This window comes from Haemorhous mexicanus, chromosome Z (assembly GCF_027477595.1).
Source record: "Haemorhous mexicanus isolate bHaeMex1 chromosome Z, bHaeMex1.pri, whole genome shotgun sequence".
Taxonomy (NCBI): Eukaryota; Metazoa; Chordata; class Aves; order Passeriformes; family Fringillidae; genus Haemorhous; species Haemorhous mexicanus.
Window position 1 is genome coordinate 63,948,228 of NC_082381.1, and position 23,330 is coordinate 63,971,557.

The following is a 23,330-nucleotide window of genomic DNA, read 5'->3' on the forward strand; positions in this document are numbered from 1 at the left end:
AGGCCACAACCCCACCCTTTTCAAGAGCATCTAATTTTTCTTAATATTTATCTAAGGATCTTTAATTCCTTCTACTGTGGTTGAAGAAACCTCACCTAGAAATACCAATTCTAGAATTAAACAAGTTGGTATTATTGGGAGAACTATCAGTTTAAGTCTAATTGAATCCAAGTTCATCAGTATAAATGCTTGGTGCATGTCTAAGACAAATCAGTGTAATGAACAGGAAGAATAAAATAATTCTGAATGAGCAGCCACAGCTCTTAGATGCGGATGAGAATGAAAAATAACTGATGTATTTTCTGAACACAGATGATGTTAGTGATTAATTTACATTATAATTACAGGCCATGGATACCAAGAAGCAGTTTCTGTGCCTCTGTTAGTGTGCACGGTGGGTTTATCACCTGTGGTCCTTGGCAGCTGTCCCATCACTTACAGAAAGAATCTGTCATGCAAGTTGTCTCGCTTTCTGGTTGATCATGTAGAATGTGTCGCCGCCAGTAGTCACAAGATGTTGCTGGATAAGTTTGGGCTAAGGATGAAAGATCTGCAGTCACTGGATAATGACTTGATGATGGCCGTTGCTTATGAAAATTTGCCTTCAACCTGGAACATCCTTGAAAGCTGCCCAGAAGGTGGTAGAGTTTGATTTGAAGTCAGAAAGCTTTTAACAGTGGTTTGGTGCACAGTTCAGAGCAGAATATCTCACTGTTTGGTCCAGTTTCTCTACTCTTGTGCTTTATTTTGTGGTTAATATGAAAAATTGTTCAAGTGAGAGAGGGGTAATAAGAGATTTCGTTTGTGCCCAGAGAGTTAAAAAGGATGGTTGTTGTAACTCTGTCTCCATAGAAGGTTTTTCTGCCTTGACTCACTGTGAACACAGTTCTTTATTTATAATTAGAGCTGTTTGAAAGAAGCAAGAGCTGTATCATGAAGCTTTGCAGCCATAATTCTAACCAAGTGATGAGATATTTTATCTTGGGAGAAAAAGGTGGTAGTCAGAGGAGAGTATGTTACTGTCGGCATTTCAGTGTGCAGAGTGAACGTAATTTTTGCCATTATTCTGTCACTGCTTATCCTTAATTTATGACTATGGTCATTCTTTGGGGAAAATATCATTAAACCAGTTTATAAGTGATTTTTTTTTTCTTTTTTTAAGTCCTAGAGGAAGTGGAATGGAAATATCTGTGAAAATTCATGTTAGGATATGCTACTGAAAAACTTCATAAAAAAATCAGGTGGAATTTTCCTAGTTTCAGGTTTCATTGCAAACAAAAAACTGTAGTTAGGGTTTGCAGAAGAGTATATTTTTCTTTTGCAGAGTCAGCTGATTTATAGCTGAGGGTGGAAACTGTGTTATACTTGATAGCTTCACATGTTTTTCATTGAAAATTTGGTAGTTTGGGCTGTTTTCCTTTTAGTACTTTAAATTGCTGAAAATTAGAAGACAGGAAGTTTCCATGTCAGCCAGACTGAAAGAGATGCATGCAAGCTTTTGGGAAATAAAAACGTATCAGTTAAGCTCATTTCTTAGGGTAAGGGCTTTTTTCACATCTTAAATCTTTCTAATTCTTAATGACAGGTAACTTAACATCTGAAGTATGTTTTTTGTCTGTGTGTTGCAAACAGATGTAAAACCAGTTACCAAGTCTCATTCAAATATTGGCTAGACAGAGGAAAAAAAAAAGCTGTTAGTTGTTTCATTTTATGTGGAGTAAATATTTGCTCAGCTTCTGAAAAAACTGTTGTATTTTAGCAATCAGGACTTTGTATCAAAGCCTGAAGAAATCAACTGTAGTTTTGTTCACAGGCTTATCTAAGCATTTCATCAGCTGAAACCCAACCCAGAAGCATCAGCAGGATGCCAGGGGTACTGAGAGATGCTTGGGCATAGCCAGCTGGGTACCTGCTTGCTTGAAACATTGGGAAAGGTTATCCTGGTTGTGTTGTAGGCCCAGAGAGTCAGAGATCATCTCAGCTGGTATCCGAGTAAGCTCTGCCAGGGCAACTGCTATCCACATAGCAAAATTCTTTCAGTTGTGCTAATTGTTACTTTTCAGGTGTACTGCAATATTTATATGGAAAAAAAATATGTTGCCCTTGCAAGACTTTTATAGATCTTGTATTTTTTGTTTCTATGTATTTTTCATACTTTGTTCACTTTTCTGATTAAAATACTGTACATAAATGAAATTTCATTGCAGCAAAAAGGTTGGGATATGTGCCCCTATTGCCATACAGAGTCTCTGTGAACATTTGAGGTGTTAGACAAGCATGTCTTCAGCATACTGTGGTGGGGCTGCCTCGTGGGCACAGTTGCACTTGAACAAGTGACATCTCTTTTTGTACAACAGATGCTGCGCTTCCGTGAAGCCAGGGTCTTTTGCCTGGTTTCTGAATAAGCAAAACAAATTCCTGGGAGCTGGTAGTAATGCTCATTTACAGTGGGATCTGTTAGTGGACTCCTGCCTGGGCAGTGCTTGGGCCCACCCTTGGTGGGGGACTTCTGAAAGCTTTCTAGACAGCTTTTCCTTCGACCCAAGGGAGGGTAGTCCTTTCCTGCGTCTCCCTCTGAGGTCCAGGCTTGGGCTGGGCCTCATATCTATTTTGCTCTCCTCTAGGCAGTTTGTATAATCTTTCTTTAACTTCTGTGTCCTTTCTCTCTCCTTTTGGAAAGTATTGTTTTGATCCTCTCTCCTGACTCTGAGCAGCACCGACTGGAGTTGCTTCCTTGTGCTGTCCCCATCACTGTATTTTTGTCCCCAAAGCCAAGAAAGCTGAGCAAAGCTGAGGGGTGACTGTGGCTGAGGGAGATCTGTGCATGGAGGGGAAGGAGAGGGAGGGAGAAGGGACTGGGAGAGAAGGACTGAGACTGGAGAGTTCAGATGTCTCAGCACACAAGGAGAAGTCCTTCATCTTCAACAGCGAGGTGATCAAGAGTTATCCCTGGACTCTTTTACATGCTCTGAAAGTTCAAAATAGGTGAGAAACAGGATCTAAAAATTTATGAGTATTTAGAAGTGGAATGAGAACTTTCCCTACCTGCTGTCCCTACAACTCCTTGTACCAAAGATTGGAGGTGTCTTGACACTTGACATTGTCAGGATGCTCTTTTTAATATGAATGTTATGAAAGATATGGGTGCTATCATCTGTCACTACTTAGGGCATAACACTTTTGTGATTCAGTCAGCTTTCAGAGCTGCAGGGCTGTTTTTGTTGGGAAAAAGTACTTTTGAGCGACATGTTGCTGGAGAAAACTGTTGCACCATCTGCTGTTTTTTGACCTCATTGATTTTTATGAGGATTTAGAAGTGTAAGGGTTGATGGAAAGATAGAGAAACTCTTTAGTCCTAGGAGTTTTGGTGTTCAGGAAAAATGTTTGTATTCCTTTTATAAGGTATAAGAAGGATTGGATAAACAGAGCCAAGAGATTGTCTAGAGGGCATTGCAAATAATTCAGGTTTTTAGTGTAGTTGCACAGGTCAGGAGTTACTGGCCACATTATAGGAAGTTGAACAAAAGAAACAAGAAAGCATGACCCTTTTTGTAATCCTCACTTGTAATAGATGTCTGTGTGACAGCTGTGACAAGAGCTGCTCACTCCCACAGAGTGGTCAGATGCTGAGATCAGCATCTTGGTGCTAGAGAAAACTGGGGACTCAGCAAAGGCACTATGCTTAGACATTTATTTGTTGGTGGGTTTAGTAGAGGGGAAGGAGGGGTAGGGAGGAGGGAGAGGGAGAAGCCAATTTTGTTTGTTGCACATTGATAAGGGATATTTTCCTTCTGAACTGGATTATTGAATTTATGGAGACAATCAGTATTAAATAGTAAGCTAAAGAAAATGTTAGTGCTGCCAGAAAAAAAGGAGAAGCGAATTTTCCCACAGTATTTTTGTTTACCAAAAAAAATTTAAAAAAAAGGGAAAGATGCAAAGAAGTAAGGGAGGAAAGAAAGACTAAAAAAAGAGAAAAAGAGAGAAAGAAGAAATTAATATGAATGATAAAAATGCTTCCAAGTAATGCTTTTTTTCTTAGCACCATCCGGTTATGGCAGCCTTCCAGTACTGGCAGTCCCAAGAACCATCAGACATAGGTTCATCATCTTTTATCCTTGACAGATACAGGTTTACATTTTTCAGCTGTCAGAGGACGATTGGGAGTACAGGAGGGCACTTTGCAAGCAGTGCACTTTATGGACAAGAAGCTGAGGGCATCTTGGTTTCTGGTTGTTTTGGACGTGCTGTCAAGAGAGTGAGTTCATGTTGTCTGGGTTACTGAACTGTGCTGGTAAACAAAGAAGAACACTTGCTGCCAGCTTTGCCACAATTTACAGTTATTTTCAAGAGGAAGACTGCTCTTTTAGGTTTTCTGTCTATTAATAGAAGCTATAATTTTACATCCTGAATTAAAACAAATTGTGGATCGTAGAGAAGGAGACAGAGTTTAGTTCTCTTTCGCGAACAAGGAGATTTTCCATTTTTTTTTTTATAAATGCATTGTAATAGTTTTCTAGGGATAGGTCTTGTGGAATGAACTGAGCTACCGTGTTGCTTTAGAGTGTGCCTTTGGGGCACACTTTCCCATGTTCTGTGGCACTTTTTCCTTTATGGCCCTTTCCCTCCCCTTTTCTTTGTAATTAATGTTACTCTTTTCACCTGGTATTGCACATATTCCTTCTAAAGTGCACAAGTTCAAACCTGACTGATGCATGTCAGGGTTGTGTAAATTAAAGAAAATTCTGTCTGTGTCTTCTCTTCAGCTGGAATTTTAGATTACTTTTTTTTTTCCCATGGAAGGAAATGGAGAGGTGTGCAAAGTGCCTGATCTCCTTCGCAGAATTAGAAAAACACTGGGAACAGTGGATAAGTGTGCCTAGGTCTGGTGAGATTTGTGAGGAGAGGTAATCGTATTTTGGTAAGAGAACTCAGGAAGTTGGAGAAACAGATAAATCTTTGGCCCAGTAGAAGTTTGTCCTTTTGGAAACTGTGCCTGGCAGAGGGAGGAGGATGTTAGCCTGTGTGTTGATGAGTGTCTTCTAGAGCCTGCTGCTGACCCAGAAACCTGCATGGGGGCAAGGTATCGTCAAGCACGCTTAAAGCTATGGGTTTCCAGCAAGTGTACGAGTCTCATCTCCTGGTCAGTGGAAGTAACGTCAGAGAGGAGGCATTTGAGATCCCTTTGACCATGAAGAGGCTTTTTTGGGAAAAGCACTGAGCACTTGGAGATACACATAGTGACAGGAGAGTGAGTACTCTTAAGAGATACAGAAGATGAAGTTTCCTATTGAAGGCAGTATAGAGAAGTGGGGCTCTGGAGCCATTCTGCTGCTGAAGAGACCAGATACGAAGCCGTGGTCTGACCCGGACCTCAGCCTTCAATTGGCACTGGGCTGGAGTGCCCTGCTCTTCTCCTGGCTGGAAGGGTGTCTTAGCTGGTATTCTGCACTTGGGTGGTGCCCAGCAAACAAGTGTCTTACACCAGACACCTCGAGGGAGTGTTTGGCTGCAGAACTATAGGATGAGGAATGTCCCTGCCAGCAACACACACCATCTCCTGTGGTGTTTTGCATCATAGCTGGGGTCACCCAGTCAATAGAGTCACTTCATCTGAAATGTAGGTTTGGCATGATGATGCATGGGGCTGGTGGTTGGGAGCCTTTTCTACCCCCCCTGCTGCTAAAACTGCTGAGGCAAGACTCCCTCTGCAACGAACCTTTATTTTCTCTCCTCTCCTTTTCTTCTGTAGGATTGATGCCAGTCTCTGGGAGTTGGTTCTTGTGGGTATGTTCTCGTACCTGTCTGTCACATACCTGACTTCAAGCATTGTAGCCTGATGTCCCTCAACAAAATCACTTGTGTGGGTTTTTGCAGAGGTGGGGTGCACTGGAGACAACTTTATAAATAATCTCATTCCTAATGGCGAAACGAAAAAATTAGCAGTAATGTATAAAATATGAAGCCAGGAAAAAAAAAAAAGAATTTGTCAGCCAGTTTTGATGTCTCCCCCTGCTTTTCAGTCTTGGAGTTTTTAGTCTCCTTTCAGGAAATGAATGAGATTCAGAGCCCAGAAGGGGCTTAGTCATTTCTGTCAGAGAGAAATATTTGGTTTTAGTTTGTTTTTTGGACATAGGAAGGGATTCAGGTGCAAGGAAGAACAAAAGGATTTTTTAAAATGTTTAAAACAGACTGTTTGGCTTAGCTTTGTGTAACCCAAACAGAATGTTTTGGCTTGAAAACAGGGACGCAACACAAAACAGTCTTGGTAGTGCCTGTCATTTACAGCCCCACCTACCTTGCAGTAGATGACCCTGTCTGAATCAGCCCGCAGCATGTCCTTCAAATCATAGGAGTGGTTTTATTTGTACATTGGTGGAAAATGGCATTTTGTACCATTGAAATTAAGTAGTATTTTATACCATCTAAATATGAATACGTAAAAGAAGTCTTGTGCATTCCTTCTTTTCCTTATTTTGTTCCAGCTTGCCACAGAATGCAGTTGAATTATGTTGCATTTTTTTCCACAATATTGGTTGTGTATATGTTTATTTCTGGATAGTTCTCTTTCTGTTACGTTTTCTTTGTGGTTCCCCCCTCTCTGCCTTTATGCCACACTTGAATTCATCCCCAAGGGTATGGGAAAATAAAGTGAGAAGTGTCAGAAAATGCCATTTGTTCTGCCACAGTGAGGAAGTATAAGAGAAGGTGGTAAAAGAAGAGAACTGAAACTAGAAATTGTTCTTAAGGGGGAAAGAATTACTAACCTCCTGTTGTTTCAGAACTTTACCATCTTTTGATGAAAATCTTTTCTTTATAGGCAGGTCTGTCTAAAAAAGCTTATTATCAGTCATCATCATGTCTTTTTGATTTTTTTTTTTTTTGTTTTGTTTTGTTTTTGTTTTGGTACTGCTGATTCTGGAATAGGACAACAGCAGATTTTGGATGTAGGTGTCCCTGGAGGTAACGAGGTCCAGTGTCCCCAGAGGTGATCTGGTCCTACCCTCCACTTGGAGCAGGGCTAGCTTTAGAGTTGTATCAGGTTGCTAAAGATCAGGTTTTGAACACCTCCAGGGACAGATAGTCTGTAACCTCTCTGGGCCACCTGTCCCAGTGCTTCACCCTCCTTGTGGTGAAAAATCCCTGTACTGAAGAGCATGCTTACCTTTCCATTTATCCTTCTGAGTGGACAGATTGAATTTCAGATTTTACTGTTCTGAAGGTATTAGCAATTGCTTTATGTCGTTGGTTTCTGTTCCCTCCTGGGCAAGCCATGTGGGACTAGTAAGAAGAGAGTAGCCCAGCAAACACATCATCTAGAGAGGTAAAGGAAGGGGAAGAATGTGAGTGCTGTTTCTGACTAAGTGTATTGGGGCTGAGAGCAGTGAACCTGCTGGGTGGTTCAGCTACCATGTGCATTCAAGCTGGCCATGAACAAATTTAGCATAAGGTTAGATGGAGGTTGTTAGGTTAGGCAGATAAAGATCAGTTACTAGAGTATTTGTGGTGAGATAGTAGAAGTTATTGTTTTAGATGGCGGTTTCAGAAGACAAAGATTAATTATGCTTATTTTTAAAACTTGTTCTTTTGCAGCAGACTTATTCATACTGCATTGTTTATAAGATCTGGCTGCCAGAAGAGTAACTTTATTTGCTGCAGTGTTGGAGCAGAGAAAAGGCTATTCCTCATCAGGGAGAGGGCTATCTAAGGGCTCCCATTTTGCTGAGTGGGAAAGTGCTTATCTTATCATCCTCAGAGCAAGCTTATCTGGCTTTTTTTTGCATTGTTATAGTATACATTGAAACCCAGTGGCCACAGGCCAACATTCAGAGTAAAGTTTGCCTTTTTGTTTCAATGCATTTAGTCTGAAGATGAGGGTTTCATCTACAGATACTTGGTATGGTTGATATTGAATGATATATTTGCATGTGTTTTAATTAGATTAATTTATCTGCTGTCTTGTAAGTTACAAACAGTGTAGTGTAGTATGGTCTAGTTGGAAGCATCTGAAGAGCATAGCTTGATGTCTAAAGTGGCACTTTAGCAGAGTTTCAGTGTTCCAGATCAAGGAGCAATTCTGAAAACTTTTTTTTTTTTTTTTCCCTGTGAATGTATAATATTTGTTCAGGGTCTGCATTTTGGAGCACATAATTTCCTGGATATTTAAACGTGAACTCCCTGGTGTGCATATTAACACTCCAGACAAGGTTTTCTGCTGGGGTACAGATGGGTAGCACAGCCTTAAGTCTGTGAAGTCCTTTCGGGGGAGACTCTGAAGTACAGAAATAGCACTGGGGCCACTGCTGTCCATGCAAAGCACAAATGATGTTGTCAATCTCTATTCAGATATACAGCCAGGGAAAGGGAAGATACTGGCACACATTTTCATATTGTGTCTGAATTGTTAGGTCATTCTCCAGGTGAGTGAGAGATCCGGGCTTTGAGCATTGTTTTTCACTTCTGAGGATGGCATAATGAGAAAGGCATTAGAAAGGCATCCATGTCTAAACAGCAGAGACTTCTCCTAGCTGATTGTGGCATTGCAGTCAGTCTGCTGTTTTCTTGGTCTTGTGCCCTGCATCCCCTGGATTTCCCTCTGCACCATGCCCTATTTTCAATTACTTGCAATGGTATGCTTCCATGAGATGAAAACAGACTGGTTTTTTGGAGGAAATTTGAAGCTGTGTGTTCAAATCACGTCTGGCTGAGGGGGAAATTGTACTGTGGTCTCTCATTTTTGAAGTAGCACATCATCTACAGGTTTTGGGAAGACTTAACTGTGCTTATTTAAATATTCCTCCATAGAAGAAGGTCTCAGATCCAGGCAGACAGCGGTGTTTAATGAGTAGTGTTTGATTTGGCTTTGAAGCAGGGAGTTTCAGTCAGATCTTCTGGGCTGCGTTGGTCAAGGCCAGGTTAGATGGTGCTTTGAGAAACTTCCTCTAGTGGAAGCTGTCCCTGTCCATGGTAGGGTCTTTGGAGTAGGTGGTCTTTGAAGTTTAATTCCAACCTGGGTGTTTCTGTGGTTCCATGTTGCTTATGGTTCCATTTAGCAAAGCAGTCTGCAAATGCTTGAGCTGGATTCAGTGGCATAAAGGCTGCACATGCTCAAAAACTTTGAAATATCTGTGCTATCTCATTTTATGGATGTGTAAACACTATAGATCATGTTAGTGTTGGTAACTAAAATGTAGCAATGATCATCCTTTCCAAAGACTGAAATTAGAGACACTTTGTAGACCTTGGAGGAAAAAACCACCCCATGATTCATTACTTTCCTCTGTAGCTCTGGATCCTACAGCAGATCCTGTGCCCAGATAGACATATATTTTCCTACAACCTGAAATGGGAAGACCAAGAAAAAATTTTAAAGACTGAAACCTGTGGAGAAAATTGTTGCATAGGTGGGCTAGCAGGTCACATATTGGCTAGCCACAGTAAGATGAAGTTTAAAAAAATAGTGGTGTGGCATTTTATATGTGTGTTCCACAAATACTTAGGTACATATTATGTAAATGTTTAGTGATATTCTGGTATAAAGAATTCTCCCTGTGTCTTATTAATGTGTCTACTTCTGTTAGAACTGCAATAAAAACAGTTTTCAGACACTACATTCAGGTGTGCTGGCTCTTAAAGTGCTAGAGTCTGTGCCCTGAAGCTCCCTTTTATTCTGATGCCTGTAACTTCTTTCATTTATTGAAGGAAGCATGGCGTGCTTTTTCTGGGATTTGACTGTCTGGAAGCTTTGATTCCACTTGAAATGGAAAGGTAAAAAGTCTGCATGGGTTGCCACCAAATAATCAATACCAAATGCTCAGATAAAAAACTGTATCACCGGTGGGGATCCTACAGTGATTTTCCCTCTGTTGTGGTAGGGAAAAGTTCCTTAAGTTCCTTGCAATTCCGGCTCTATGGGATGTGAAGATAAAAAATTTTTTTGAATATAATAACACTCTTAAGTCCAGCATTTTTGAAAGAGGCTAATGACTTTTCCCTCATTGCCTCCAAAGACATTCAGCTTTGTAGAAGGCAGCTCTTCTGTTAGAATGTCCAGAGAGGATGTATTTGGCTGAGACATGACAGCAGCCTTCAATTATGTAAAAGGAAGCTGTGAAGGGAAAGGAGTGGAAATTTCAGTGACATTTCTTAAATCACTGGAAACCTAACATATTTTTGCTGATTGTTCTGAAAACTGTAGAGCAATGGTCCCTAACTTGACCCTCATGGAGGAGCCCTCATGTTTAACTTAATACCAAAATATCAGTGTAAGAAATTGGTTGAGTGGCACTTGAGAATATTTTATTGCCTTTAAATTGCAGAGACCTTTTGTTTGAGAATATATGTATTAAGGCAAATAAATCCTTCCTTGAAGACAGGCCAGGGAATGGTGTGAATGATGCTTCACCATCCAGTGACTAAGTTATGGTTGTGTACTCTTCTATTTTAATCTTCATCCCATTGACCTTGATAATTTTGTGCTAAAAAGTGGAGAGGAGAGGAAGGATTGGCACATGAAGTCACCTTTTGAGAAGAGAGAAGCAGGAATTATCCGGTGTATTCTATGTATGTGTGTGTTATTTTATAGCTTATAAGCTTACATGGATCTCTTACTGTCCTGATAAGAAGCCTTCCTTGAGAAATCATATCCCTTTTTTTATTTTTTTATTTTAGATACTTGGCTATGCTGCGGGATGTTTTGTGTTGCTGAGGCGAGGCAAATTGCAGGAAAATTGCTTTTTAACTATCTTCTACATTGGGACATTTACTGGTGCTGAATGCTATATTATATACAGAGAATGAGAGAAATAATAATTAATTAACAGCTGGAATTATCTAATTCCAGCTGTTTTCTTTGATGGAACAAATTAGACTGCATTTAGCTATTCTTTAGCTCTGCATGTGCAATTAAGTATGTAACTGCTGTTTTCAGTGAAAGACCTAAAGTCTTCTGCCAAAAGAATTTTGTAGGCTTGAACCTGAGCTGTGTTATTTCTGCAGATGCTAATAGGTGTCTTTTGGCGCTTACCAGCAAGTAAAATGTTGGGGTTTGTTGCTGATGATTTTGATCTGCTTGCTGTGGTTTTTTTTAAAGCCTGAACAAAGAAAAACTTCTTCACCTTGTGATGAAGTTGGGCTTGGTTAAGCTTTCCCTGTTCTTGGCAGCCCAGCCTGGAGGGTCATCAGCATTAGCATTACCTAATGAGGATGGAGCAACACTGTTAGATTTGGCTTTACGGAATGGACGCTCCAAACTTGTTGAGATCTTTACAAAGTGCGTATAATGGTTTGCTCTTTTCTATGAAAATGTCTTGTCATTTAAGGGATGTGGGGAGTACTGTTGTTTGTCTGGCAAGAGTTGCCTATTTTGTGCTGGTTTCTGCTGCTTTTTGCCAGTATTATAATTTTAAATGGTAAATTTGCATTTACAATTGTAAGTAGTTTATTATTTGTGTTCTTCATTACATTTGAAGTCAGTTAATAGTCAATTAAATGACAGAGGACCAGCTGCACCATCAGGTACCTCTCTTAGCACTGTATCAGCTGAATCCTGACACACTAAAAACAAGTAAAGGCATTCCTTAAAAAAAAAAAAAATATATATATATATAAATATTTATGTATGAATAGAACCATAGGACCTGACTTCCACAAAACCTCAGCAGAATTTGTGACCCCTCTAAAGCTCAAGTTTGAACAAACAAATAAGGGAGAATCAGCAACAAAGACAGTGCTGCAGTTATGACTCTGTTTTGCTGCAGAGCTGCCACACTGACAGATAACTTAAAGGACAAGTGCTTTATGGTACCTTTCATCTGTCTGGAGCTCTGTCTGTACAGTCCTGAGGAGCTGCATGGGGTGTATAAATGTGTTTTGGGATACCAAGTGGTAAGCATCAGACACCCCTTCTTACTTTTGGCTTTTCTCTACAAATAGAAATACGCAAGAATTGGGATGCATTTTTATTTTGGTATGTAGTTCTTTCAGTTTTGGCTCCATGCAGCCTGTAGTTTATGTGAAACTTATCTGTACTTCAGCTTAAAAAAAAAAAAATACAGCATGGGTACAGTACATTATGTTATGACTGTCTCATTTGTTTGTTATGTCCAAACAATACTGTATTCCCTTGAGATACTTTCTGTTTTTCACTCTTGTGGGATAACAAATCTGCTAGCTGCCAGTTGTGTCCTACTTCTATATATGGCAACATTGACAGGAAAAGGTATTATTGCTCATTTACAGCAATAAGGAGAAATAGGTATTGTCACAGCTTGTTGTTCTGGCTTCTTTAAATAGTGAGTAACTGTCTAGAATTAACATTGTTTTTTCCCAGTTGATAGCTAGAAGTAGCTCTGTGTTCTTAAGGCTGAGAAGAGTCATTGGCACATTTTTGTTTGCCCAGCTGTGTTTTCAGTGGATCTTTCAGATTTTCTGACTCTGGTTTTTGCAGTGGGTGTGTTGGGCTCCTCATGGGTTGTGCTGAGGGCGAGCCGGAAGCTCCCTGTGGCAGTGCTTTCATTCTGCCCATGTAGAGGGCATCTGCTGTGGCTCAAAGAGTTTGTCATTTCAGCTTCCAAGACAGTCAGTCGCTTGACATTTCAAGAGAAGAGATCAGCGAGGGTGCCTGCATACAGTTTGTTCATTCATCTGGAGCTCTGGCGCTGACATTCAGTCACACTGCACAGCACTTGCTGGAGTCAGACATTAAGCTCTTCAGAAAATACTTCTGGGACAGATCTCTTCTTTACCAGGTACCACAGACTTTCTTCATCATTTCCAGCTGTAGACTTTTCAGGCTGGATTTGTAGCCTTTTAATTTAAGCTGCCATGTCACTGATCACCAGTATAATTTTGTGATTACTGTTGTGGGTTTCTACTTTGTGTAGGTGTAGCACATTGTATGTCCGAAGCTGGGGCATGAGAGGTGTTGAGAACTTTGTAAAAGCCTCTTTTGTCTCCCAAGTTGTTTTTTAATCATGGTGGACTCTAAAGGGAGTATCTTTGCCTGAAATCTGTGTCTTCAATTGCATTGCCATTGTATTCATGTTTGTACTTTGGAATATTTAATTTAGTTCCATTCTTCCGGTAGTGTAATGCCTGGGAGCCTTTATCAAAAGCCAACCCTGGTCTATTATTTATAGAACAAATACAGAGTACAGACTTTTTCTATGGAGTTTAGTTTAGTTTTTCTTATTTTAATGTAAAATGTCTGAAGTACTGTTGTCATAGCCTTCAGGATATCTCTTGATTGAATAAAATAAAGAGAATGATTGAATGTATAAGTTCCTTAATAGCAGTGCAGTTGCTTACCTGTATTTTTAGATTGAGAGTGCACAACATACATAAGGCTTGTGAGCTAAAAACACACTAAAAGTTGGCTTTTTTTCTGGTCTTGAAATTCAACTTTTCCATTCTTAGCTGTGGGTTTCCTCATTTGTGCACTGATTTTCTTTGTGTTATCTTTATTCCATGCTGCGTTTTTTTAAACTTAGAAAATTATTTATATGTTATGTTTAATATAGAAACTTAAGGCATGGCATACTGTATAGTCCTTATGTATAATCTTATGTAACTACATTCCTGAGGTTTTGATTTTTTTCAGTACAAAAAAGTTACTCTCTGTAGTTTGCAGAATCCCTGTAATTTGTGTGTAGCTTTTCCATTAACAATATTGAACTCAAAAGGAAAACCAAGACTATAATCAGGAATGTATTGTTATTTATATGAATGCCTTTTTCTTGCACTCACAAAGTCCTTGTTTTTCATTCAGTTGTTGCAATGGAAAAAGAAAGTGTGGCATGTTAGATATTCTCAAAGTGTCTGAAAAGCTAGAAAATTCTGCATTTGGTATTTTCAGGAAAAAGCCTACTGCCCTGGATTTGTTGGTTCCCTTTTTGCCATTCCTCTAGTTGCAGCAGCCTGGGTTCTGTTGTGGGGACCTTATTCCCATCCTGCTCAGCATTAGTGTTGCAGCACTTTCAATCAAGCAGGAATAGACCATAATAATTGGGATGGTAACATGGTTTATTTAGTTAATTTCTTATATACAAGCTGTTGTTTTTAGACTATGTATTGTGTCCAAAAGGAAAGGTAAAATTAATTTTCCTTCTGTTGCAAACAAGAATTTTGAACTCTTTGGTTGTATGCAAAGCATTGGGAGGCATTTATAAATTTTTGGTAGGTTTTAGAGATTTCATAGTATGTAGTCTTTTTAAAATAGAGATAGAATTTACTGCTGTCCTGGAGTATTTGTTTCATCTGCAGAAGACTAAGGCTGTACATCTGGTGTCTTGAGACTGTATAAATGACCACATTGCTACTTTATGCTTGAGTCAGAAAGTCATGAACTGAAGAAAGGGAGCTTTGTCTCAGTTATGGTGGCATGCAGTGTTGGATTTTTGTGAGATGATTGCCTCAGACAGCAGCAAATCTATTCATGCAAGAAAAGCATGAATCTTTCTGAAGTATATTCTTCACTCTCTGCTGTGTCAGTTCTTTCAGTTCAAACAGCAATGGAAAAGTTAAAGCAAGCTGTCAGTAAGCTAAAGTCACTTGTAGGGGAGCCATGCCGTCATTCAGCAGTTCAAAAGTGGAAACCCTGTGGCCACTCTAAGCAACAGAGATGGGGGAGATAGTTGACATTGCTGAAAAAGAATGTGAAATTGCAAAATTCTGTGTGACCTTCTTGGGGCAGAGATTGCTGTGTGATAGTGGTGCCTGCCAGTGGGACGTTGTGGTTCATTGTGCATCTCCAGTGGAGACCTTGATGGCAGGAGAAGGTGAGCCACGAGGCAGTCTGAGCTGCTGCAGGCAGCACAGCCAGTGCAGGGAGAGGTCCTCTGTGAGAGGAAGAGAGATCTGGGGACTGATGTGAAATGTGATTTGAAATATGTCAGAGTAATAAAAGAAACAAAAATGGGCAAGCCAGGCTAGCCATCCAAAATGATTAAGGTAGTTTATGATCATTTAAGTAATTTTTTTGCCTGATGATGGATAGATTTAATAGTTTCCCAACTTTCTTTTGACTTTTTCTGCCTGTCAGGTGTTCAAGTGAGAAACTGCCTAGTGCAGCAAGAGATGAGCAGAGAAAAATGCAATTTGCCCCACTGAGGTTGGGCTTCATGGCTTTCAAATTAGTTTGGCTGCAGTATTCAGCCCAGGATCAACCCTGGCTTTTTCTTTTGTGTTCAGGTTACCATGTCTTTTCTCTGTTTGCAGCTCTTAGTAGCTGGCAAATACACAGACAATCTACTAGAGGGAAAGACTAGAAGCAAGCAGAGTAGTAGATGAAAGGACACAAAAGAATCCATTCTTTCTTCCTCCCACTTTGTTTTTCATTTCTGAGAGTAATTTCTAAAATAGGAGACTGTATCCCAGCCTCCTCTTCCTTTTGAGCGGGAGTGATGTAGTTGGTGTGTCTCTGAGTGAGGGAGCAGCCTGGCCAGGGGCTACAGACATGGGGAGTGGAGTGTCTCACGCCTTCCAGACCGGATCTATCATGTAGTTAAGTGTTTAGTCCCAGTTTATTCTCTTTGTTTTACCTAGTCATCAAAATTGCTTACTTTACAGGGATGCTTTTAATGTAAGCTAGAATTCTGAACGGAGCTGTTGTGCAAAGCCGTTGTGCTGCTTTTCTCATAGAGAAGTAGGTTGTAAGCAGTGAAGTGCAAATGGTAAATCCTTCAATCTTTCATGTATTGTAAGCAGGAGATGATTTCTCTCTGTAGTTAAAAATAATTGATTTGTTTTCCTCCTGAGGGATTGCTGTCAGTTTCCTCTGGAAGGTAGCCAATAAAATATTCCTTGTGGAATTTCTCTCAGTCATTTTAGCATTACTCATAACATAAGTGTTTGTCAGTATTCAATATTGCTTTGAGTTTTCAGATAAATATCATGGGCATCAAATACAGTTACTGTAATTTTGATTTTTTTTTTAGAGAGTATTAATTCAAATGAAGTTGAGACAGTGGAAGGTCCAAAAATGCCCTGCAGTACAGCATGCTCTGTAGAAGGTACAGTGTTTTTATTCCATAATGTTGCAATCTTTCAAAGCTCTAGAAAGTTGGCACAGATTCATACGCTATTTATTTATTCAGAAAGATCATGTTTCATATGGTTTTAGAGACCTGTTAGAGAACAGAGAATAGGTAAGTCATACATTACAAGAGTTTTGTGAATTATGATACTCCCTACAGAGCATTGGTTTTCCAATGTCAGACTGAAAGTGTTCACAAAATATTACGACATTTATAGTGACTGGAAAAGCCTTAACTGATTCCATTTCAGGAGCTAGAAAAATGTCAGGTGGTTCCAGGAGAGGGCAGTGTTTAACTGAATGAACTCTCCTGCAAATTCCAGTAAAGCCTAATAAGTTAATAAAGATAGGAGCAGAGTAATGATTTGTATTGATGGTTCTGGGATCTGGCCTAAACTTCTTAGTGTGGCAAAATTTGTTTCCATTAGTTGTTCACTATTTTGGTGAGCAGTTTACCTCTGCAAGGATTGTGTGATTGCTCTTGTGGGTGAGAATGCTCTTTCATTACCAAAATACCTCCCTGTGTACCTCAGAGCAGGCATGTCTTAGAGCTGAAGAGCAAAATCAGAAAAAAGTATCATTCTTCAGCATCAGAAGTATGAGGCTTGGGGACATATATATGATTCTTAGGAATCAAAAGAATCATATATATGATTCTTAGGAATTAAAAGTTTTTATCAGTTGTCCATTTGTTTATGTGGCTGGTGTTGTATATTTGGATAAAGCAACAAGCTGAAAATTGACAGCTCTGTGAGAGGCTTGGTCTTGCTCTTCAGCATCTGCTGGAGACAACCTTCCTTGAGGGCAGCAGAAATCTGAGCACCTGACAGGACCAGGACCTGATGCAGGGAAAGAAAGGATGGGGACTAGTTGGAGGGCATCAGCTAGTAACTTCAAGTGAATGAGTAAAATAGGGACAAAGTCATGAAGTTAAATGTGTATGCTGCCATTGCTAGTGCTGAAAAAATAGCTTTATACCCAGTTTTTCTGTCCATCTTCAGGAAACAAGTATTCTGCCACTAGAAATTAAATTTGCAGAGAAATAAGAAGCAGTTGTTAGCAGTTACAAGCTACATATCTGTTACTTAAGTGCAAGTGAGAATTTATTCTGCGGGTTTTGTGAATGACCTTGGTGACAGTGTGAAAATGCATTTACTCTAGGTGTTCACCTGAGTGCTCTACTCTGATCAGGGTGGTCTTTTTGCTGCTCCTTGGGGACAGAAAGTGGATGGCCTTCATTTGCAGTACTATATGTGGCAGTCACTTGGCCTGTGTGACTTGTAGGTGATTACTACCATATTTTTCACAAAAAGCAGCTTTAACTTGGTCAGACTTGCATAAGCAGAATGCAAACATCAATGGGTATTCATAGCCCAGAGAGAGATCATGAGATTCTCTGGTTCAGGACATCTACTCTCATTTTGGATTCTGAAAAGCAGCAGAGATATTTGGCATAGGCACACCTAGCTATATGTGTTTTCAATGGAAGCTGTATACTTTTGTGCCTTCATGCATCAGAGTTACTTTGCACATGTTTTAAAAGAAAAAAAAATTCATTTCAGCACCTGGAAAAGCAAGTTTGTAAGTATTGTAAGTATATTTTGTAAATAGCCAGGACCAACACAAACAGATTGTAGTAAACATGTTGCATGTTCTCTGCTCTGTGATATCTACTTGCAGACATGAGAAGTCTGTGACTACTGTTTGTATGGTCTTAGTAAACAAAGCTTTTTCATCTTCTGATTTTTTAATATTTAATGGGTTACCTTATTTCTGCAAGGAAGACTGTTTTCTAACCGCCAAGTCAAAAAAATTAAAAATCACTGAATGGTGGTTACTGGTGACTGGTGGCTTGTCTTTAAATTTCCATTTGCCAGCATTCAGGAGATAAAAAGAACTTTGTTCCAGATTGAGTTAAAATTGTTGCAGCTGGAAGCAAAAATTATATGAAATTATTGTGCTTTTTTACTACCTTCTGAGTTGCATGCACTGAACTCCTGAAAGGTTCAGGACTTTATTTTGGCACACTCATGTCATGAAAGTATCCCCCTCAGATTTTAAAACTGCTGCCATTCCAAGAAGTAGTAGCTACTCACTCCTAAAGTCAAGATCAGCAGGCCTTTAAAACCCCATGCTATCAGAACCAATGAGCTGTTAACGAGAGGAGGCTGACATAGCCAACCTCCTCCATTTCTTGAGAAATGCCATCATATGAAAGCAGTGGGTGAGTGTAAGGTGGTGCTGCTAGCTTGATCTCCTGTAGCAACTTAAATTCAAATATATGGAGTGATTTGTTATCCTGGCAGGATGCAGAGCAAAAAGTGAAATAAATGGTATTTTGGCTAATTTTATAGTTTGTGCTTTTCTCTTTTCTGACTTTGAAATTCCATGCCCATGAGTTGACTGAACACTGTTACCTGGAAGATAAGCCAATTGTTGCTATAGTATATATTGTCTAGAGAAAATGGCTTTTTATTTCTGACAGTTGTGGAACTGAATAATAATAATGACAAGTGCATGTCAATACTGTAGAAAAATCTTCTCATGGAAATTTTAAAGTAGGTGTCTGCACTTACAGAAGAAATTGTCTGTTCCTACTAGCTGAAAGGTACTGTCAGGAATGTTTAGTTTAACAGCAAACAGGGATTTTGTGCTCTGTGGTTGTGCTGTATTAGAATGCAAGGAGAGATATATATGTGAGTACTGCAGGAGTTTAATTAAAGAGGGTGGATTAATTAAAAATGAATGATTGTGGTACTGATCAGCACGGATCCAGTCCTAGCTCCTGCCAGTGTCCAGGGGCCCTGCCGAGGTCAGGGACCACAGGTTGCAATGGGCACACAACTGCATCCCAGAACTTCGTGTCCAAGAGACCTGCTGGTCAGATTGTGTGAGTTAGGTAATGGGCAGCTGTCTTTGAATTGTTTTTCCCAAGATTTATTGATAGAACACTTTTTTTTAAAACCTTGAGTGTGTACTTTGTTCAATGCCAGTAAAGGTCCCCAAACTCCATATACCTCAAGGCACCCTATGCTGCCTGCTGAAGCATACTTTAACTGTTTGATGGAGCTGGAGAAATGAAGAGAATATCTGAGAATGGATATGAACTTGGAGATGAAATATTCAGTATAAAATGAAGCATATTTACCATGATGACTCTATCTATATGATTTCAATAATTTTTTATTTTAAAATATGTTTGCTAAACAATAATGGTCCTGGAAGCATGAATGAGGCTTGTGTTCATTTATATTCCTGTATCCAAATTATTCTTCTTTGCTGTTTCACAGTAGTCCTTCAGGCTGCGTTTGGGCACAACTTGAAAAGTGTGGGAGGTGGGTTTTTTTTGGTGTTGCTGTCTCCTTCTCCACATCCCTTGGAAGAAAATAGAAACCAAAACCCAAACAAACAAAAAAAAGAGCGACAGTGAAGTGAAGATATTTTTTTACTTTTTGGATTAAAAATGCAAAGTCTAATTTCAGAAAATGCATGACATGCCTGCAGATGAAAAGTGGAGTTCAGCTGGTCTGTGGCATTGGTGTGAGGCACAGTCCTTGAGCTGTTGATTTTCTGGATGTGTGGGGGTTAATCAGCCCAAACATACCAGTGACAATAACATAGCACTTGTTGTGCATCCAGCTTGCATGCTGCCCACGGGATTGCTGCTGCAGGGAGATGCATGGGCTGCCCATGTCCATTGTTCTGGCTTGCCTGCGTGCTTCTTGTGTCCCCTTTCCTATCTGAAAAAGGAGAGAGACCAGCAGCAGAAAAAGCAGACCCAGACTGAATTTCTTTGGTATGAAAGGCAGCAATCTTTGCTCTTGCAGGTCCTGTGAGCTTGGCTTCTGATGAATTGTCCCAGGATGATATGAAGGTACAGATTTCTCTTTTTACCAATAGCTAAGCTTAATTTAGGCTGAGAAGCAGCAACCTCTGTGTGCCTATCTGAATTAAGAAATAAATTCTAGCCTGCCAGGCAACGCTTGCTGCTATTTCCATGCTGCAGGAGTAGTTACGTGTGTAGATGATAATTATTTGAAAGAACCTGTTATTTAGTTGTGAGTTGGAAAGCTGGGTTGCAGAAGCAAGCTCTGCTTTTGGACCAGAAAACTCTTGTATTTATGGCAAAGCTTAGTGCCTTTAGGGAGCTTGCAGCTGCCAGTTTGGGGTCAGCACCAGACCTGCATCTAGCATAAGTTTCATCCTTCAGACAGCATGGTTTGTTACATCTGAAGTGTTAGTCTCTTGGGGGAGACCTTGTGGGTAGATGTGAGTCCTTAATGGGATGTAAATGGGAATAATGCTTGATGCAAAAAAATACTGCACATTCCCATTGTCATCTGCTTGGAGGTATCTAAACAGTTTTGGGGAGAGACCAAAATATGTGAGAAGTGCCATTATATCTGTATTTCTGTCAGTTGTATTTGATCTCTAGTCTTATATTCTGCTTTTTATTTATATGTATTCATTTACAAAACTGGAAAATCTTTGTCTTGGTGTTTCTTAAACACCTTTAAAACAGGAGCTTGATTAGTACGTTGGTGGATATGAAGCTAAAATAATAATTCAGGTTGAGAGGAACAAAATCTGGTGAAACCAGGTAAATCTGGTAAAAGTGATGTCAATATCAAGTGACTGCTGTTTGTTTTGGGTTCTTTTAACAGCATTTGAATGTAGTGGAATATTGCTCAGCTGACATGTAAGGTAATTTTTAAAAATGTGGTGACCTCTTTAGGCTTTTTTTGTTTGGTTGCTTGGGTTTTTTTAATTTTTATTGCCAGCTGTGAGGAAGATTGACCATTTGTCTGGAACTCACGTGTTGGTATTGTAATCTGTGACATCTCAGAGTTAAATCTGCAGTATGCACACATTTTGGTGTCTATGCTGAAAGTGTGTGTTGGAGCAGAGTGTTGCAGCTCATGAGTCTTGCTGGGGGGAAAAGAGTCTGGTACCATACTGATTGTCTCTTGTTTTGATCTGTCAGAAAAGCTATAAGGAATCTGAATGAACTGTGGCATTTCTATAGGTGTGAACAGCTCAGGCATTAGAAATATTTCTAATCTTAGAAAATACTGCTCTTTTCTCTGTGGCTTGTAAGAGCACAATTAAACTTTGTAAGAGGCTGAAAATCAAAGTTTGCATGGGAAGTAAGATATGATTTGGTCTCTTTTTAGATTATGGTTAGGATTTGAGTCCTTAGGGTTCACTTGCATATGGAAGTAGCATGCCGTATCAATTGCATTTATGAGAATGGCTAAAATGAAATGGCTGCTGCTTGATAGTGTTTGAACTGAATTCTGGAAGCCTATAGCACAGTTTGCAAGTAAGCATAAATACAGTGAAGACAGTGTTTGTCTTTAGAAATATAGCTCAGTTTTTCTGTTTCTAGCCTTTGCGAGACTCAGGGGTTCCTTCTAAAGAGAATGAAGATCATGTCTTATTTGCCATAGGTAAGAAAGAATTTAAAATTTTTACTTCCCAAAAGCTGCTGATAGGTAGTGTCATGTCAGTTACACACAAGATAGTTTCTTGCAAAGAGGTGAAGGTTATTGACTTTGCAGAGTAACTTGCTGAAAGATCAGCCAGTTGCATCTATGTCAAAGAGGGAACCTCTTTTATCTCTAGCATATGTAGATGGTGTATCCAACAGTGCTGTGATACCAGGACTTTTCAGTAATGTGTTAGGTGTTGTAGGAACAACCACCTTGAAAATAATATCTGATAGAGCAAACATATGGAACTGAAGCCGTATATGTGGCTGAAGGTGAAATAAATTCTGTAGAAATGTTTAAATGACACAGTGAGTCGTGGGCCTGGTAGGATAGTATAGCCAGCTGTGCTGGACAGCACATTTATAGACTGAAACTCCGCTGGAAAGGTGTTTTCAAGCCTTGTTGAAAGCTACAAGAACAGTATAGAAACATGGGCTCGTGGAAAGCGCAGCAAGTTGGAAAATATAATGTGCAACTAAGCTCTGCAAGCGGGAGCTGCTGTGCCAGGCAGAGACTGCCAGTCTGACATCACTGGCCTGTGGTCCAGTGCTGAGCTCAGAAAGAGCAGCCCAAATGGAGGCATTCTGTATGCAGATTTTGGTGGTGCAAAGTGAAGATTCACTTCGTGTGTGCAGGAAGGAAGGGGATAGACGTGCATGCATAGCGGGGGTATATGTTAGAGGGAAATGAGCTGACATAAACTCAGAGACAGTTCTAAGATAAGAACCTGGCAGAGTATTTTATTACCTCTCACTAAATCAGCATCTAGTTATCTATTGTTTTAGTTACTGTTATTCCAAATACCTGTACTTCAGCTATTGGATGATGATTTTCTCACTGTCCCATACAGGGAATATGAGAGCAAGAACCATGAGGGAATTGGGACTAGTAGCAAAAACCCTAATATTCACAGTCATTCTAACTTTGGTGCTTTTGAGAACAGGACACTGTACCACTTTTTGCCTTGCTCAAAAATGCAAGGTATGTGGGATGTTAGTGGCCATGTGTTCAAATCTGTTTTGTCAAGCAAGACCAAAGTACTGGACTGTATCTCAGTGTAGGAGTGTGTGGAGCGACTGGGGAGTGATTATGGTTTGTTCATATGAAAGCCACATTTGCTCTGGTCTTTGTTCCAGTTATACCATCTGGACAGAACATAAAGTAATTTAGAAGCTGACAAAGTAGAAGTTCTCCACCCTGAAATGATAACTGATATTTCTTTTTCTTACTCCTGAAATGCTTTTTCCTTCTAAGGCATCATTTTCACAGAGTTGCTTGTGACAGCTGAAACAGAAGCCAGGCCCTCTGGCTTCAGACCTGTTCATTCTCTGATGCTGGGTTGGGCAGATACATCAGATCCTGAGTCCTTTTGGAGGAACAAGCAAGTGTCTTTGGCCACGGTTCATACTGTTAGGAGAGCTAGTGCAGATTTTTAGAGAAGCTAAGAGGGTAAAAAGAGTGGTGAATTTGAGTATGATTTGGACAAGTTTTAGGTGATTAAAATTTGATTTAAATAAATTTTCTTAGGCATCTTATTTGCATATAAAGTAAAATAATAATGTGTAGATATACATATATGTGTTCTTACTTGTGTGTATGTGAAGTGTGTCCTGAGCACAGGATTATCTTGTATTAAACTGAGAAAAATTCCTTGTTGTAATGCCTATATGCGAAAGAAACAACCCTCTGTTGCCCCCTTTATCGTAATTACTTTAGAGTATGTTTAAGAGATGACTTGTTTGTGGAAAAGCTGCATTGAATTCAGTTCTACTCATTTTAGAAGTCTCTGTAACTGAGAGTTAGAC

The 23,330-nt window shown here is 39.7% G+C and overlaps 1 protein-coding gene across 14 annotated transcripts in view; it reads left to right on the forward strand.

Annotated features, from left to right (window-relative positions):
* Positions 1 to 23,330, forward strand: part of ARHGEF28 (Rho guanine nucleotide exchange factor 28) — a 119,566-nt gene that overhangs the window by 22,808 nt on the left and 73,428 nt on the right. The window contains exons 1-3 of one of the 14 annotated variants that reach the window (XM_059873679.1): positions 12,321 to 12,447; positions 12,569 to 12,749; positions 15,936 to 16,010. The exons of 12 other annotated variants lie outside the window; for them this stretch is intronic. In XM_059873679.1, the coding sequence (XP_059729662.1) occupies positions 15,980 to 16,010 (31 nt within the window). In that variant the 5' untranslated portion in view covers positions 12,321 to 12,447; positions 12,569 to 12,749; positions 15,936 to 15,979. Of the gene's footprint in view, positions 1 to 12,308; positions 12,750 to 15,935; positions 16,011 to 23,330 lie in introns of those variants that run through there. One more of the 14 variants, XM_059873685.1, reaches the window with a different exon arrangement.